General features: G+C 37.5%; 1 protein-coding gene across 2 annotated transcripts in view; it reads right to left on the reverse strand.

Moving 5' to 3' along the window:
* Positions 1-17409, reverse strand: part of Invadolysin (leishmanolysin-like peptidase, invadolysin) — a 1079802-nt gene that overhangs the window by 22528 nt on the left and 1039865 nt on the right. Inside the window, exons 13-14 of one of the 2 annotated variants that reach the window (XM_076690812.1) lie at positions 6098-6264; positions 5861-5980 (exon numbers count right to left, since the gene is read on the reverse strand). The exons of the other annotated variant lie outside the window; for it this stretch is intronic. Of the exons in view, the coding sequence (XP_076546927.1) occupies positions 5861-5980; positions 6098-6264 (287 nt within the window). The remainder of the gene's footprint in view (positions 1-5860; positions 5981-6097; positions 6265-17409) is intronic. 2 annotated transcript variants of the gene reach the window in all.

A 17409-nucleotide genomic window follows, 5' to 3' on the forward strand; every position in this document is an offset into this window, starting at 1 on the left:
CGAAAGGAAGTGTATGGAATAATGAGTTGTAACGTACAATTCATTCCTCGCTAAAGACAATTACGAGCCATTTCTTCATCGATGAGTAACAAGCGATGAAAAATGGGTGTTATTTATACAAAATTGTATATTCAACAACTTAAAAGATTTAATGATGTAAGAATATAGGACGATTGTTCCTACATAGTCGTCTCCCTACATAACATATATAGTTCTCGGTTTAGGGCGCACCGCGTTAGAAAAGGAACTAGACGAGCGTTACTTGCGTACGAACGTACGTTACAAAAGTGTAGAAGACAATAAAGTGCGATATAGAAAAGCAGACAAGTTGTAGTGCATTAAGCCTTCCAGATTCCTTAATAAACAACAGGTTACGGGCACCAGCACGTTTCAGCTGCGCGTTTGGAAAAGCCTTAAAGGAAAGGAAAAACAAAAAGAGAAAATGAGAGAGGAAAATGGAAAAGTATTAAAGGAGAGTGAAAATATGAAGGAAGACTGTAAGTATACGAAGTTTTGTATTTAACCCCTTGCACTATTTTGATGAGTCTGACTCGTGATGGAAATTTTAAGCCAAACTTGAATATCACGAGTCTGACTTGTGATCGAGATTTCGAACTAGTTTCTCTCGCACTCAATCGCAAAATATCATGTTTCAAAGTTCCGACACTCTGTCTGCGCCGCTTCGGCTCCTATCCTCACCAATCGGGCGCTCGTGTTTGGCCTGGCTTTTTCCGAGTTTCAGCATAGTGCAAGGAGTTAAGGGAGTGATTTATAAAACGAATGCGAAATTACAATTTTTCCAAAAACGGGACAAGTTTTCTAAAGTCTTCCTCGGTGAGAATTAACGGCGTGTCGGTATGAATTAGTTAACGGAAAGATTAATGTGGAAAACGAATACGGTGAGGTGTACGAACACAATAAAGGAGAGTGAGACACGTGTTAAAATCGTACGAAAGAAAATGGCGAGATATTGCTTTGTGCGGAGTGAGACATGTTTGGAAAGGATAGTCCTTTATTTGAAGTAACGGAAATTTTCGGGTGCGTAGTGGAAGACCGACCGGCACAAGCACGTGCGCGCAAGCGAGGGTGAGAAAGAGAAAGAAAAAGGGCGTGGAGGGGGGAGATAGCTACAGTGCGCGAGGCTCAAGCAAGGAGAGTGCAAACTAAGGTGAGACAAAGACAGAGCGTGGTGGCGTTCTCTTTGTCTCTCACTTTCCATACAAAAGCACGTGCTTATAACTGCGCACTAGATCGTTCCGAAACATCGCGAAACCATGGAGAGAAACGTACTTGCAAGTCGCGGCGAGAAAGACTAATAAATTGAAATTTCAGCGTGCACGCACTCACACACACGATATTTAAATAAATATACAATGATAATTGTTTCAGCCGACACCAGTTTATCGGGTGTGTGGGAGACATTGACCAGCATGTTTAAGTTAGATGAGTTACACGAGAAAGATGAGATAACGATTGACATAGACTGTGAGGAAATCTATGTGAAAACAGAGAGCGGCAAGTGTATGTTGGCATTGAATGAGTTAAGGTGAAGTGGAAAATAAATTGGTAAATAGTTCGAACTAAGTGTATGCATAAAGCTTGGGGGTGTATGTGTTGAGTAGGCTAGCATACTCACACACGAGGTGTCACACTGTCAGCTTTCTGCCAAGGCACTACATAAGTGTATGTACACACCTAAATCTCGCAGAATCGAAAATAGCCCTATATATATGTGAATATATATGAAAGTAGATTCTGAAGCTCCTGACGGTCTGGGGGGTCATGTGGGCTTGCTGTTCGGTCTACAGGCCCCCGGGGACTGGGATGAATACAGGAGAGATTTTGTAGTACGGGTCCTCGAGTATTCGTTCCTCCTGGAAGTAGCGATACTTGTAGTTCGGTTGGCTGGTTCCAGGAAAATTTCCTAGGCAAAGCTCATAGAAAACAAACACTTCTCGTACAGAAAAAAGAATGCTGAAGGAGAGATCATGGAATAGCGTAGTTGCCTGGCACGAGGAGAAGTTGCTGCTTGGCAAGTCAACGACCATGCCTGGGAAGAAACAGGAGACTGGCCCAATTGTCTCCCAAGAGCGCGAAGGCGAGAGGAAAGACTAGGAAATCATAGACGTGGACACAATCGGTGAGAAGGAGAGTGAGCCACGAAAACAGGTAAACCCGAACTAGGTCCCCGAATTATAGACGACGTAAAGATTGACTCCGATCCCAAGCGAATAAAAGTTATGAAAATAGGAGGAAAATCTGAACCCTCGAGCAGTAGAACTAAAACTAATATAGGTAACATTTCAGTGTTGGTTAGAGTAGAACAACAGGAGAGAGAGACAACGGAACTAATACAATCCGTCAATAAATTATGCGATATCTCAGCGCAGGCCCTCAGTCAATACCAGGAGTCAGTAAAGAAGATAGAGACCGTGGCGGTAAATGTTAATGACATGATGTGTGAGGTGAGGAAAGAATTAACATCGTGGCGAGAGAAAAGAATAACGGAAAGTCAGAGATCAAGAGATCTCAGACAAACGGTGAGGGAAGACCACGCGACACAGATCCAGCGGGTCTACGAAATGGTGAACCAGCTGTCTGACCTGTACAAACAGCTGGATAAAGGTGAGGAGGGGAGAAATTATGCTGAGAGCTCCAGCGAGCAGCAATACGAGGTGAGAAATCTAAAGAAAAGAGATTCAAGACCAAATACAAACATAAACAGATTTCAAGAAAGAAATCGCAAACGTAGTTAGGTCAGAAATTGAAAATTTAAGAAACGTAAAGGTGAGTCAATTTAAAGACAAAGAAAACAAAGACATTTTGAAATTAAAAATAGTAAATAGCGGTGGGTCTATGAGGCGAGAGTATAAACTGAATAACAACATTAAATTTGAACACTTCTACGACTATCTTTTTTCAGAATTGAGAGCCTGTGGTCTATTGCATGTAATAAGCGACAACGAAAACGTAGGTGGGATAGACGAGAATATTTTGAAAGAACAACGATTCAAGGCTAGAGATGTGATAATCAATTGGTTAGACCAACAGTATTACTCAAAAATAGCAAATCTGTCAAATCCAATAGATATCCTTGAAAAACTGAAAGAAGCTAAAAGAAGCGAGATAAATGTAACGTCGCATTCGGTGAGGAAACAGCTTTACAACATGCAATACATCATAGGAAAGACCACAGCCGCTAAATTCTGTGATAAATTTGAAGAAACAATCAGAAACTATGAAAACTCTCCTGGGGCGTGTCTTTCGTCCGAAGAGGAAAAAAGAAATGCATTTTACAATGCGGTAATGATTTCAGTTCCTAACATTCAGACTGTTGAGTTTGTTAAAAATTCTAAAGGCGCAACAATTTCATATAATGATTTGAAACTCCTCGTAATGAAGGACGAAGCGATGAGGAACCAAATGAGCGGATCGAACGTGAAGGTGAGATCAGCTAATCAGGCCCTGGTAGACAGCAGAAGATGTTATGAATGCCAGGCCTATGGGCACAGGTGCAATGTGCCCAAACCGAGACCAGAGAATAATGTGTTACCATTGCAAAAAGATAGGTAACCACAGGGCCCCAGACTGCTCGTACAAACCCGGCAGCTCTAGAGGTATGACTAAAAAAGGAGGAGCCTTCAGAGAAAATTCAAGGTATAATAGCTGTAACAAATTCAGTAACTACACTCGGGGTTCGGACAGTAGACTCGGGCAAAAAGGTATGCTGAGAAGGAAAAGGGAGATTGTAAAGACAAGTAAAGCAAAAAGGAGTCGATTCAATGTCCATAAAAGTAGGGGAAGGCGGGTGTACAAAAACGTAAACAACAGAGGTGGAAATCAGCCAATGAAGGATGAGAGCAAAGGTGAGTATAACAATAAACGCAACACTGAAAGTTCGAGTAGAAAGGGAGATATCTTTAACATTGCGGATAGAAATCCAATGAGCCTATTCGCTAGTAACATTGAAAATCAGGTTGGGTCCATCCCAGAATTTATAGCTGACTCAGGTGCGACAGAGCACATAAAATCGAACAAGCACATCTGCCGAACGCAGACGTATGTGACCGATGCACATAAGATAATAAGATTTAGATAATAACCGTAAACGAACAAAAAATATACTGATCGCATTTAGTTGGTTAATAATAAAAGAGAACAACTTGAATATTAGTTTCTTAAATATTCTTTATTATAATTTTTAAAAAAATTACTTAAAAGAAAAATTATTTAGCGATCAATTAGTAAAGAAACTGGCAAAGTCTACTTCTAGGGACAATTTTGAAAAATCGCAATCGGTACATTCCTTGCGGAGTAAACGCCGAACATATAAATGAAACAGTACGTCTTTTGCAATAAAAATCGTTAGCAATGAAAAAATGCAACATTTTTTTGGGTCCAATCTGTTCTGAGCTCGCATTCACGTTTAGACTTTTCGATGGTCGGTTAAGTCAACAAAGGTTGTAAGTCTTCGTCCGAACTAGGGTAAGTGTGCGGTAAAGATGGTGGATCAGGCGTCCACCAGCCAGGAATGGATGCACTTGCTGGGGCAAGTGTGCTATGATGGAAGAAGGATCAGGCGTCTGCCACGAGACAATGCACACTTACTGGGGTAACTTACCCCAGTAAGGGAGCGGTAGAGATGATGGAGCATGCGTCCACCATCTACTTGGATAAAGAGTAGTTCTACTTGGATCAGGCGTCAGTTACGCGTCAGAGACGTTATCCGGGATATTTACTGAAGCAAACTAGGAGAATTCCGAGCGAAGGTCGCCGAATGAACAGAAGTTGTTCACGAGGAATTCTGCACAAGACTGACTGCGTTGACAAGGCTGTCAACGAGGAACCCTCGAGGGGTGTGTCGACCGTGTAGGAGTTGACCAGGAAAGGACAATCGGCAGGACTCAAAATGGTGATGAGACCGACTGGCAGCACGGCAAGCGAATCTGGTCGTGAGACAACACCCCGTTTTGAAGAGCCAAAAGTAGCGACATCTGCGGTGCATGTGAGGGTCGTTGGTGCTTGTCTTGTCCTTAAAGGACAGTGTCGGGTTGGTTCGACGTCAGCAGACCCATGCACAGCAGGGAGTTTATGATGATAGAAGGAATGTCCTTCGTGAAGTGGTACGTTAAGTTTGGTTCCCAAAAAGGCTATTTGGTCATAGTAAGCATAGGAAATATCGTGAAAGGATCGTAAAACGTCTGTCGATAGTTACAGTCCAATTGTATTTTCGGACACAAATCCCTCTTTGTTCGAGCTTATTTCTGTCTTAGGGGAGTAAGTTTCCAAATTGTAAAGCAATGACTTTTACGTGTTCAATTGCTGCCTTGACTCGCTTAAGAGACCTTTATGGTAAAGGCATTTTTCTAGTGAATAGAATTGCTCGAGGACGGAGTCCAAGCCTTTCATGGTTGGTGTAATAAATTAAGAATAGATATCCGCATAGGCATATGGTAGCCATGTACCACGTAACACAATCGAAAGACATATTCTCCAAGAAGGTTTCTTACTCTACAAAAGGTTTCGTTCCGATTGGTCCACCCGTCTCGGAGTAATCGGTGAACATACATTTTAAAAAAATATACAGCTCGAATTGAGTAACCACCCTCCCTTTCGAAGTCGGTTAAAAAGATGATGCACTTGTCACAAATAGTATTAATCAATTGAGGAAAAGATAGGACAAAGTTATCAAATTAAACGAACAGTATATAAATACGTAGAAAGTAAATAAAAGTATGAAAAATTGTTATTATGCCTTTATTACTTAAAACCGATTGAATTTTTGCAGCTACCCAATATAGTAATGTACAATAAAATTAACTGTAAAATAGGAATTTATTAACATAACATTAATTCTCACCTGACAAATATCTCGACATGGAGGACAAATTAGAGCACCTTTATGAAGCCAACTATTTTGCATTATTCTAATAGCGATTTCTTGACCTGCATGATAACAGGTATAAGTGTAATTCGCAACCTGTAATATAAAACAAATTTTATATTGTATATTTTAAGAAACAAAACATTATTTAAATAATTACTTATTTTACAGTAATATAATTATTCAGCAATGTATGCAACTCGTAACACTAACCATAATATGTAATCTTCCAGCTTCACATTTGTATTGATAACAACCAGAACCCCAATGTTGCCACTGTCGAGCTTGCTTGCAGGTTCTTTCTTCCCACATTTGATTTGTATGATCGAAGCATCGCGAATGTGGTCCATATTTTTCTAAAGCAAAATTCTTGTCTGGATCTAAACAATAATTAAATAAATAATTAATTAACTTGAATTAGTACGATAGTAGACCATTTAGTAGTAAACCATTTGTTTTTACCTTAAACGATCAAAGGATAACCATTTGTTAACAATACTAAAGGTAAGAAATTATAATCTGAATTAACAATTTATTATTTCCTATACCAAAATAGATTTAATTTACAGGGTGCTCCCTAAAGAGTGCAAAAGCGATGAGGAGGTAATTGCCGAGGTAATGCTGAATAATTTTTTCTCGCTAAAATATCAGTTAACACTTCACTTTTGAATTATTTACAAAGAACACTACACAATTCGACTGCGTGAGCTGAATTACGAGAATGTTGGTTACTGACTACGTTTGACGGTGGTCGTGAACAAGCACGTCGACACCGCGTCGGACTCCGTGAACAAAGCACCACTCTGCAGGTAAAAAACTTTTTCATTTACTTTTGCAAGAAGAATGTGTAATTTCGTTGAATCTGAGGTTCGTTGAGATTTTTGAAAGCAGAATAGTGCTCTGATCAATGAGTCTAACGTACAGTGTTCCAAAGAGTCTAGCTGTATAAGCATAGTGAATCGGTTCTAGCATGCTATTTGTCTAAAGAACAGCTGCAGACAATTTTAACCCCCTATCCCACCTGATAAAGGAGATATGAGGGTAACAACCATAAACTTTACTATTTTTTTCTCGAAAACTGTTTAAGATATTTTAACATACTAAAGTGCAAATAGTAGGTACTCATTAGTAACTTTTATCCGCTGAAAATAAATAAATTTTTGAAGTTGATTTATATAAACAATCCCTTGAGTGTCACCCACCGAAAAAATTGAGAATTATCCTTCTCTACTTAACTGTTATCTGTAAAAGTTTCAAGAGTGTCAGATGGGTACAACATGGTTAAAAAAAATAAAACCCATGCAACGCCTCTTCATAAGACAAAGCCAGGCTGAACGTTAATGACGCTCAACTTAACCGATCTACAAGAGAACACATTGCACCTGTCCGCCACGTATCTCATACCAGAAACAACTTGTAGAAAAATATGAACTCTCCTTTCCCAAAACTATGTATTTTTGAACAAAGAATTTGGTTAACAGTCATTTATTTAAATAAAAGATTAACAATTTAAACTTTTTAATTAAGTTTTCTGTTCTTAACTTTTAACATCCGTGTTTTCACGGTGTTCCTCGTTTTAAGTCCTGAGAAAAGTTAATCGTGTTTTAGGGTACAAATGGTACATTTAATCCTCTGCGATATATTTTAAAAATTGGCGAATTATTATAACAGTTATATTAGTATTATCACTAAGTTGTTCATTTTTAAAAGATAAATTTTTGTTAATGTGGATCCAGCTCTATTAAAAAATCGAATGCGGTGTTACGATTCGTTCTCGGAAATTTCTTTATATGGAGTCGGATGTGCACACCCGGCATAAACAATCATCTAGAAAATTCGAGACCAACGCGAAGCAAGGTCGCGGTCCCTCGGGTCACATAGAGTCCATCCCCACCACTCTTTTTACTCCAATTGTTAGGTATAAAAAGGGTGGCGACGAAGACGCCTTGGATCTAATTGAAGTCGGATAATCTCAGCAACGAGGAAACTCTGCGAGATCGGGTATTCAAGTACCCTTCAAGCACTCAGTAACTAAACAGTACGTTGTCTGCTGTTAAGCACTATTCGGCTCGCTGTAGTCCGTCCCCGTTTGTTCGCGTTCGTGAAAACCGAGAAGGATTAGATTTTTGCTTCACGGAATCGAAACTAAACTCTTATTATTCAACTCACTTAAACTTGTGAATTGGAATTTAACTCGTTGAACACCGTGACAATTACACACAACAATTATAAGGTCTCGGCAAAGAGAATACATTCATATTACATATTTAACTTATCTATTACTGTTCAATTATATTGACTAGTCCAGAAAACCCACTAAGGTATATCTTTACCGCTCGAGGTACACCAATCAAGTTACGAGACCTAATACTAACATTTCCTGTGGCTCCATACGTTAGCCATACGTAGATTCGTCTCCGCGTCTACTTCCTTAGGCTCCCAGTGCTAATAACAGCACTGGTTAAGCCATTAACAATACCATAACCAAAATTTTGCCCCGGCTACGCAGCCGCCCCCTCCGGCTCGTATTAGCGGTATGACTGTTAAGCGCATTTTTATTCAAATAATATATCTGTAGGTGAATATTGTTCTATTATTCACCTGGCTCGTGGAGAGTGAATTAATTTAAACTAAAATGTTTCGAATTTTAAATATTCTGTTTTAAATAATTTACAAAGCCGCAGCACCGTTGTAAAGAACATAGGCTTTTATGAACAATACTGTCTAACTTTCCATAAGCACGAATAATAGCGCAGAACAGTTCTAATATTTATTTTTAAGGACAACGGTGAAAACTTGTTTAGCTCCCACTTACTTAAAACGCGCGCGCGCGTGTGTGTGTATATGTGAGTGTGTGCGATGAAAGTGAACGCGAGTCACCGGTCCACTGGAAACAGCGTCCGGTATGTAAAAAATAGTAAAAAAATACATTATTATTCTCGTATACTTTCATATATATATATGTGTTACTGTGAAACACCGAAATTAGTGAATGTCAACATTTTCCGGCGAATGTCGACACATATCAAAAACGTCGGCGAAAGACCGAATATTTATCAATATTATCATACATTCGGACCTTCGCCGGCAGTTGTCGACAAACACAGATGAGCTCTAGTGAGTGTCGGAACGACACGTCTGAACAGGATGATCCCGTCGTCTAGCGCAGTACGAAATGTATTGTGTTGTTGATGTTCGTCAGTTTCACGTAAAATGTCACAGTGTGCTTGTAGCGTTTGCTAATTTGTTTTTTTTTATCTGATACTCTAATGATGGATAGTGCATTGAACCGTGATATTTTTTTTTATAAATCAAATGCATTAATTGGAAGTAAACAAGAAGACACTTGTTTTTATTTCTCTCAAGAAAGGTACTCTAAAATACTTTCAGAAGTTAGTTCTGCTAAAACTAAGTGCAGTACACCTTTGGATTATAGACGTTTAAAACGTTTCGACATTTTAAAAATTACTGATGAAGAAAAGTTGATTGTGCCATTAAAACCTGGAGAAACGAATATCCAGTACTACGTTACCAATGATGAATTGTTTAATATTCTTTCCGAAAGTCATATTAGAACAGGCCATGGAGGAAAAACATGTATGCTTAAAGAATTGCAAGTTAAATACAAGAATATTACATATGAAGTTGTAATGTTGTATTTAAATTTGTGTAAACAATGTCAAACGAACTGTGCGCCTAAAAAAGGTATTGTTGTGAAACCAATGGTTAGTTCGGAGTTAAACTCAAGATGTCAAGTGAATCTGATAGACTTGCAGTCGCACAGGGATGACGATTACAAGTTTACATTGGTATATCAAGACCATTTGACGAAATTTGTCCAGTTACGACCATTAAAAACCAAGACAGCAAAAGAATGCCACCTTCTTCATATTTTCCTAACATTTGGTACCCCAGCGATATTGGATTCAGATAATGGTAGAGAATTCATTAATCGCTTCGTATCTGAACTATGTGCTATGTGGAAAGATATCAAGAAAGTTCACGGAAAGCCTCATCATAGTCGAATACAAGGCTCAGTCGAAAGAGCTAATCAGGATATACAAAATATGTTAACTGCATGGATGAACGATAATGATTCAAAGAAATGGTGAGAAGGTTTGCCCTTTGTCCAATTTGCCAAGAACACAACTTATCACGAAGGAACACACCAGAGCCCATATGAAGCCCTGTTTGGTGTTAAACCAAAAAGAGGCACAGCATCCTCATTTCTGTCTTGCAAGCGAATTACAAATATTGAAACCGAAGAACAACTCGAAGAAATTGATAGTAGTTTTACAGGAAATTTAGACAGTGACTATGTTCCAATTGGAAATGAGGATAACTAAAATTCTATAGGAGAAGCCGCAGTCTTGCATGTCTTCATCTCAAGCATTGACTAAACAAAAACACGAGGATTACCAAAATACTATTCAAGAGGAGCCGCAACCTTGCACGTCTCCATCTCAAGCATTGACTGAACATCACGGGTTAATTTCTGCAAACAGAGCAGCCGCAAAAGAGAATCTTTTATTTCAAGCAACAAAAATGTTACGAACCTCAAAAAGAAAATTTCCTCTCACCCAAATTGGTGACACCGTACGAATACAAGTCCCTGATGTTGACCGTGGACGTACAGATCGCCGAAATGTGTTAGCGGTTGCTATTAAAATAGATGATTCCGACTTTTATAAATTAGCAAATAAAAGTGGTACCCTCAAGCAGCTTTTTGCCCGTAATCAGTTCGTAATTTGTAAAGAAAAGTTACTTTCTCTGGATGAGATTTATACTCAAGAAATATCGCTGAGAGAAGCAGCTTCAGCTAATTCGAAAAGTGGAGGACAAGGCTATACACGCTGTAATTGCAAAAAGAAGTGTTGCACGACTAAATGCAGCTGTAAAAGCAAAGGACTCTTGTGCAATTCAAAGTGTCATAGCAGTTTAAGTTGTTCCAACAAATAAGATTGTAAAACGTTAAATCACACGAATTTCATTTGTTTTTTTTTATATTGCAACTTTTATTAAAATTACGTGTAGATTTATTATTGATATTATTTTAGTTTTTTTTATGAATGTACTGTTTATTTCAAGTTTAATAGTATGATTATATGTGGTATTACTTAAACCTTCTCTTATTATGTTTTTTTTTATAATAAATCATAATATACAATTTTTTATTTTGTTTGAATTAAAACTGACATTCACCATCAGTGCATACTGATTGTCGACATTCGTCGGTGTAAGTGAGAAATAATGATATTTGGCAAATATTTCGGACATACATAAATCGACTTGGTGAATGTTGACATTTACTGGAGGATGTCGACATTTACCAGATTTCGGTCTTACACGGTGACATATTGTATATCGTTTCTTACGCCCGCGTCCCATCTTGTTGTTATGTGCGGAGTAGGCGTAGTGGTAGGTGACTACTCTGCGGTATGTTATAATCAGACGCAACGCTTAAACACCTTTGTGAAGAAAAGATATTATAGGATTCGGATTCGGTCTAGACTTATACAAGCCTCTCGCTCGTTGGATACAAGGTTTGGAAAATACGCACTAAATAATTATCAAAATTGAATAAATAACTATTATATATTTTGCCAAAAGAAATGAAGTATGAAAATATAATGGGTATCCAAAAGATATTACAGTTTCCTTAACTACTGAGGACAGAGTATCCAGATTTTAGTTGGACTCACCGGATATTTAGATGAACAGAAACGATTAACGAGTTTGATGGATCGCTCCAGTGATGCCAGAACCGTGGGACGTGGGACAAACTTTTACCCTCTCCACGACGTCCCACGACGTCCCAGTGACTCCCCTACCGCAGTTATTTCATCTAACACAAGCGCGTTATCCCACGTGTCCGTGTGAGCTCTGCGGGTTTGGCAGAGTTCGGCTGCTCTCGTCATTTCTACGTTATCGGCTCGATGCTCAAGCCGCTAAAGCACGTGGCAGCAGCATCGACGAATCGATAAAATAACATAATTTCGTCCATGGCACTATGGTAGAAGTGAGAAACCAGGAGATTCAGTTCGAATCCCGATTCTACGGTTTCAGTTCTGATTCTTAATGCATTAACGTTTTTTTAATACATAAAAATACATTTTTAATACATTAATACTATGAAATACATTAACTTCGGAAGCAGTTAAAAAAAGGAGTTGAACTGCTTCCTTTATTGATATTTTTTTTAATATTTAAGTTTTATATATGTACATATGTATGTACGTGATACAAAAGTGATTTCTTCAATTAGATATTACTGTGATTCTATTTATTACAATACGTAAATGCGAAGACATACGAGGAAAATTGGATAGGATAGAATGTAAGGATATAAAGAAATTTCAATCTTTTACGGTCTGTTAGTTTTATTTTTTATTCGTTACAACTATTATCATTTTATTCTGTGAATAGTCATTAAAATGAAAGACAGAAAAGTACAGTTTGATTTTTTAGTTAATTTGTACTACATATTTCATCAGGTTTCCGGCAACTGTTGCAGCTGGTCCACGCTTATACGATGCTGAATATTTTATCTTTCTATAATATATGTAGGAAACAAATAAAAATATAGTTTGGTACAGTAAAACCTGCATAAATTCAACCAAGATTGGGACCCAGTGGTTGCATTTATCTAAGCATTCTTTCGTTGCATTTATCCAGGTTTTACTGTAATTGTTATAATACAGTATCAACTGTTATACTTATTAAAAACTTATCTTATTTTGCGTAATTATTCTGCATTTTCGCTTCCTTGCTTTGTAATGATGAATGACTGATTTCTTTTTCAATGAAACTCTTACTAGTGTATTTGTGAGATTTTTCGATTAAAACAAGATCAGACATGGTATAATTTGAATTATAATTTTAAATAAGTATAAATAATGCAAATTATATGGTGTTTGGTCTTATTTTAATCAGAAGAACCTTACAATTACATTGGTAAAAGTTTCATTTAGCAAAAATGAAAAATAAAAAGGTTATGGTTAAATTAATATTGTCTCACTCAAATGTTTTTTTTCGGGCCCTTTAATTCTCGGACCTCTTTCTCTTTCGCTATTTGTCCTTTTCTACGCTCGCCAGCATTCAAGAACTCGCTCGAGCTGTGTCTTTCTGCCAGCGTCGCACACGTTCAGGAGAATCGGGAAAATCCAGCATAATAACACATTCTATGCTGAATGAATATACTAACTTATCTGTCTAAAAAAATTTTAATAAATCTGGCAATAGATTTATTTTCTGGCTGCTTTTCTTAAGTAATCAGAATTTCACCATTCTCCTGTACAGATCGTGTGTAGCAGTTTGTAGCAAACTCAACATATTTTCGATATTATGTAGAATACACAACCGATCGACAAATATTAAAAATCCAGGATATTATGTACCGCTTTTTATATGTCAAGGGCCATCAAAATGAAATAAATGACCAACAATGAATAGTATAATAAAGGTGATCGCTGTTCATCTATTTCCTTTCTACGATGTACAGGATTGCCTCGAAATAAGCAAGTGGCTCGGGATCGAACAGTTGCTTATTTCGAAGCAGAGACCACTTGCTATTTCGAGGCAATCCTGTATTTCTTCCACAAGAGACGGTTTCCTAACAATTTACACTACAGTAAAATCTGGATATACATATGCAAGAGAGATTGTGATCCAAGCGAGGTGTCGAATCTCGGGTTACGCGCGACGCCAGTGTTACGACGAGCCGCCTAAACGTACGTTAATCGAATTCTTCCCACGATCCCACCATTTAATGTTTCATTTATTCAAGCAAGGAGTCGATTCTGGGCATTTAATGTTTCATTTATCCAAGCGAGGTGTCGATTCTGAGTCCGTACACATGTTTTCTTTGCAGCCGACATGCCGATTCTGTGTCCGTACACATCTTTTATATTCAGCCGACATCATTTATATTCAGTCGTGGTCTCAATTCTATGTTGTTTATTCTATTACTATTGTTTATAAATATAATTCAACCTATATCGAGTTTGGTATCATTTTAATCAGAAAAATCTCACAAATGCATTAGTAAAAGTTTCATTGAGAAAAAGTTAAAAATAAAAAAGTTTTATCGTTGAATTAGGATTAGTCACACGGATATTACGGTCGGATCATATTACACTGTTTCCTCGTCGAGCGGCTCGGTTCGCCTAGGGGGATCCCCCCAAGTGGAGGGGATAGCGATGTTTCATTTATCCAAGCATTCTTTCGTTGAATTTATCCAGGTTTTACTGTACCCAGGTTTTACTATACTGTAAATTGTTAGGAAACCGTCTCTTGTGGAAGAAATACATCGTAGAAAGGAAATAGATGAACAGCGATCACCTTTATTATACTATTCATTGTTAGTCATTTATTTCATTTCAATCGCCTTTAGCATATAAAAAACGGCACAAAATATCCTGGATTTTTAATATTTTTCGATCGGTTGTGAATTCGACGTAATATCGAAAACATGTTGAGTTTGCTACAAACTGCTACACACGATCCGTACAGGAGACTGGTAAAATGCTGATTACTTAAAAAAAGCAGCCCGAAAATAAATCTGTTGTCAGATTTATTAAAATTTTTTTAGACAGATAACTTAGTATATTCTTTCAGCATAGAATGTGTTATTATACTGGACTCTCTTGATTTTGTGTTACACCCAAATATTCGATGAATAGGTAACGAAAATGTGACGCTGGCAGAACGACATAGCTCGAGCGAGTTCTTGAATGCTGGCGAGCGTAGAAAAGGACAAATAGCGAAAGAGAAAGAGGTCCGAGAATTAAAGGGCCCGAAAAAAAAACATTTGAGTGAGACAATATTAATTTAACCATAACTTTTTTATTTTTCATTTTTGCTAAATGAAACTTTTACCAATGTAATTGTAAGGTTCTTCTGATTAAAATAAGACCAAACATGACATAATTTGTATTATATCTATTTATTTATTTAAAACCTAATGCAAATATATAAATTAAGTATAATTCAAATTATGTCGTGTTTGATCTTGTTTTAATCGAAAAATTTCATCAATACGCTAGTGGAAGTTTCATTCAAAAGAAAAATCAGTCATTAGTCATTATAAAGCAACGAAGCGAAAGTGCAGCATAAGTACACAAAAAAAACATAAGGTTTATAGCGAGCTTAACATTTTCTATTGTATTATGGTAATCACTATATTATAGTTTTGTTTCCTTGTTGTATTACAGGAAAGTAAAATATGCAATATCGTATAAGCGTGGACTAGTTGCATTAGTTCCAAAAAACCTGATAAGGATATAACAAATTAAATGAGGAATCAAATTGTATCTAATCCATCTTTCATTGTAGTGACCATTCAGAGAATAAAATTATAATAGTTGTAAGGAATAAGAAATAAAACTAACAAACCGTTAAAGATTGATATTTCTTTATATCCTTACAATTTAACCTAACCAATTTTCCTCGAATGTCTTCGGATTTACATATTGTAATAGTTAGAATAACAGTAATATCTAATTGAAGAAATTACTTCTGTGTCACGTACTTTTATCATATGTACGTACATACATATGTATATATATAAAACTTAAATATTAAAAAAAATATCAAAGAAAGATGCAGTTCAACTCCTTTTTTTAACTGCTTCCCAAGTTAATGTATTTCATAGTATTAATGTATTAAAAATGTATTTTTATGTATTAAAAAAACGTTAATGCATTAAGAATCAGAACTGAAACCGTAGAATCTGGATTCGAACTGAATCTCCTGGTTTCTCATTTCTACCATATTGCCATGGACGAAATTATATTATTTTGTCGATTCGTCGATGCTGCTGCCACGTGCTTTAGCGGCTTGAGCATCGAGCCGATAACGTAGAAATGACGAGAGCAGCCGAACTCTGCCAAACCTGCAGAGCTCACACGGACACGTGGGACAACGCGCTTGCGTTAGATGAAACAACTGCGGTAGGGGAGTCACTGGGACGTCGTGGGACGTCGTGGAGAGGGTAAAAATTTGTCCCACATCCCACGGTTCTGGCATCACTGGTTCGCTCCCTTCTCTCTCTCTTCTTCTCGACGCACGGATGATGATACAATGTTCTTGATACATGAAAGTATGTCTCTACACTAACAATAAGTCTAAATATTTTTACACGAACAGTTCTAATTACAAATGGTTTGAAAACTTGAGTCTTTTTAACGAGAAAACTGAGTTTTTTCGCGTGACACTTGGTTCTCACGAAACTCTGCTCGACGTATTTTGCAATACTAGACGTTCCTCGGACAGAGAGACCGCGCACCTCGCGACTGTATGGCCGACTGTGTGGCTATTGTCCGTAATTGGTTTTTTATTAGGGTCGAAAATGCTAATTTCGCATGGTTGAGGAAAGAGTTCACTAGTATACTGACCTGTTGGAATGTCTATGCGTTGCACATATTTTCGACGCAGCGTTTCGAGAAGAAGAGAGAATTTGTTGACGCTAGTGACTCTAAGGAGGTCAGTCAATGAACGGATTTCCTGATTGCTAACGCTTTCGTAACTTGAAATTGGAGACAATGGAATTTTCTTTGTCGGGACGTAACACTGTATCCTACCCGCAAGGTCAGGTTAAGGTGCGCTTCAGCGCTTTAACCGGCGGTACCCACAACGCGTTTAGATTAAGCGAACGTCCCGTATCCGGGGACGTATCTTTGCAAAAAATAATTGTGTGTAATAATACAGGCTTGTAAATTTCAAATACAGTAAGGATGTAAATGTACGTACTGGATAGAAAACAACTTAAATTCTATAAAAATTGCAGCGTATGTAATTAATTATTAATAAATGCAATGATTATAACACAGCTGTAATAGTTTAACAAAAAAAGACAAATTATAATTAAAAAAAAAAAAAAAATAGTTGGTAACCATGGATTTGAACCGTGGTCTTTCAGATTGCGAGTCAAGCGCTTTACTGCGGATTTTTTTTTTTTTAAATGCTCTTTATTCAATGCCATGTTTACAATATTTACATCGCGCAGTAGTGAATAATCTACATTCCTTAATGGTAACTCTCGCTGTTTGACGGCCTGATCGGTTTCTCGACGCTCGCACTCTTTTTGTACATTTTTTACGCTTTGAGGGCGCTTTATGTGTCGTGGCATTTTATTTTTTTTGGTTTCTTCTTAGTGAAGCTTGGTCACATTTTCCTTAGGATTAATGGGGTCTTTCTGGTGTAAAAAGTACGGGTTCTCCGACGGATCCGAAAAAAGAACTACCCAGAAAAGGGTTAATGCGGTCCTCTGCCTGGTCGGGTGCTTACAGTTTTATTCTCCATGCATACGTTAAGCCGTTCACACTTTTCATTCTCTCCTTCATGCTGCTTATTACTAGTTTAGTCTTATTCTATGTACAGGTATTTACATTTATTTACATTATTTACAGGTGTATGTGGCGGGGTTGTCTGTCAGCCACCAGTACTTTTGACTTTTTCTGTATTTAAGATTTTTGTCTATGTCTGGTATAGCTGTGTTGTATGCTAGTCTTTGTGTCGGGTTTCTA

Source organism: Osmia lignaria, chromosome 11, assembly GCF_051020975.1.
Source record: "Osmia lignaria lignaria isolate PbOS001 chromosome 11, iyOsmLign1, whole genome shotgun sequence".
Classification (NCBI taxonomy): domain Eukaryota; kingdom Metazoa; phylum Arthropoda; class Insecta; order Hymenoptera; family Megachilidae; genus Osmia; species Osmia lignaria.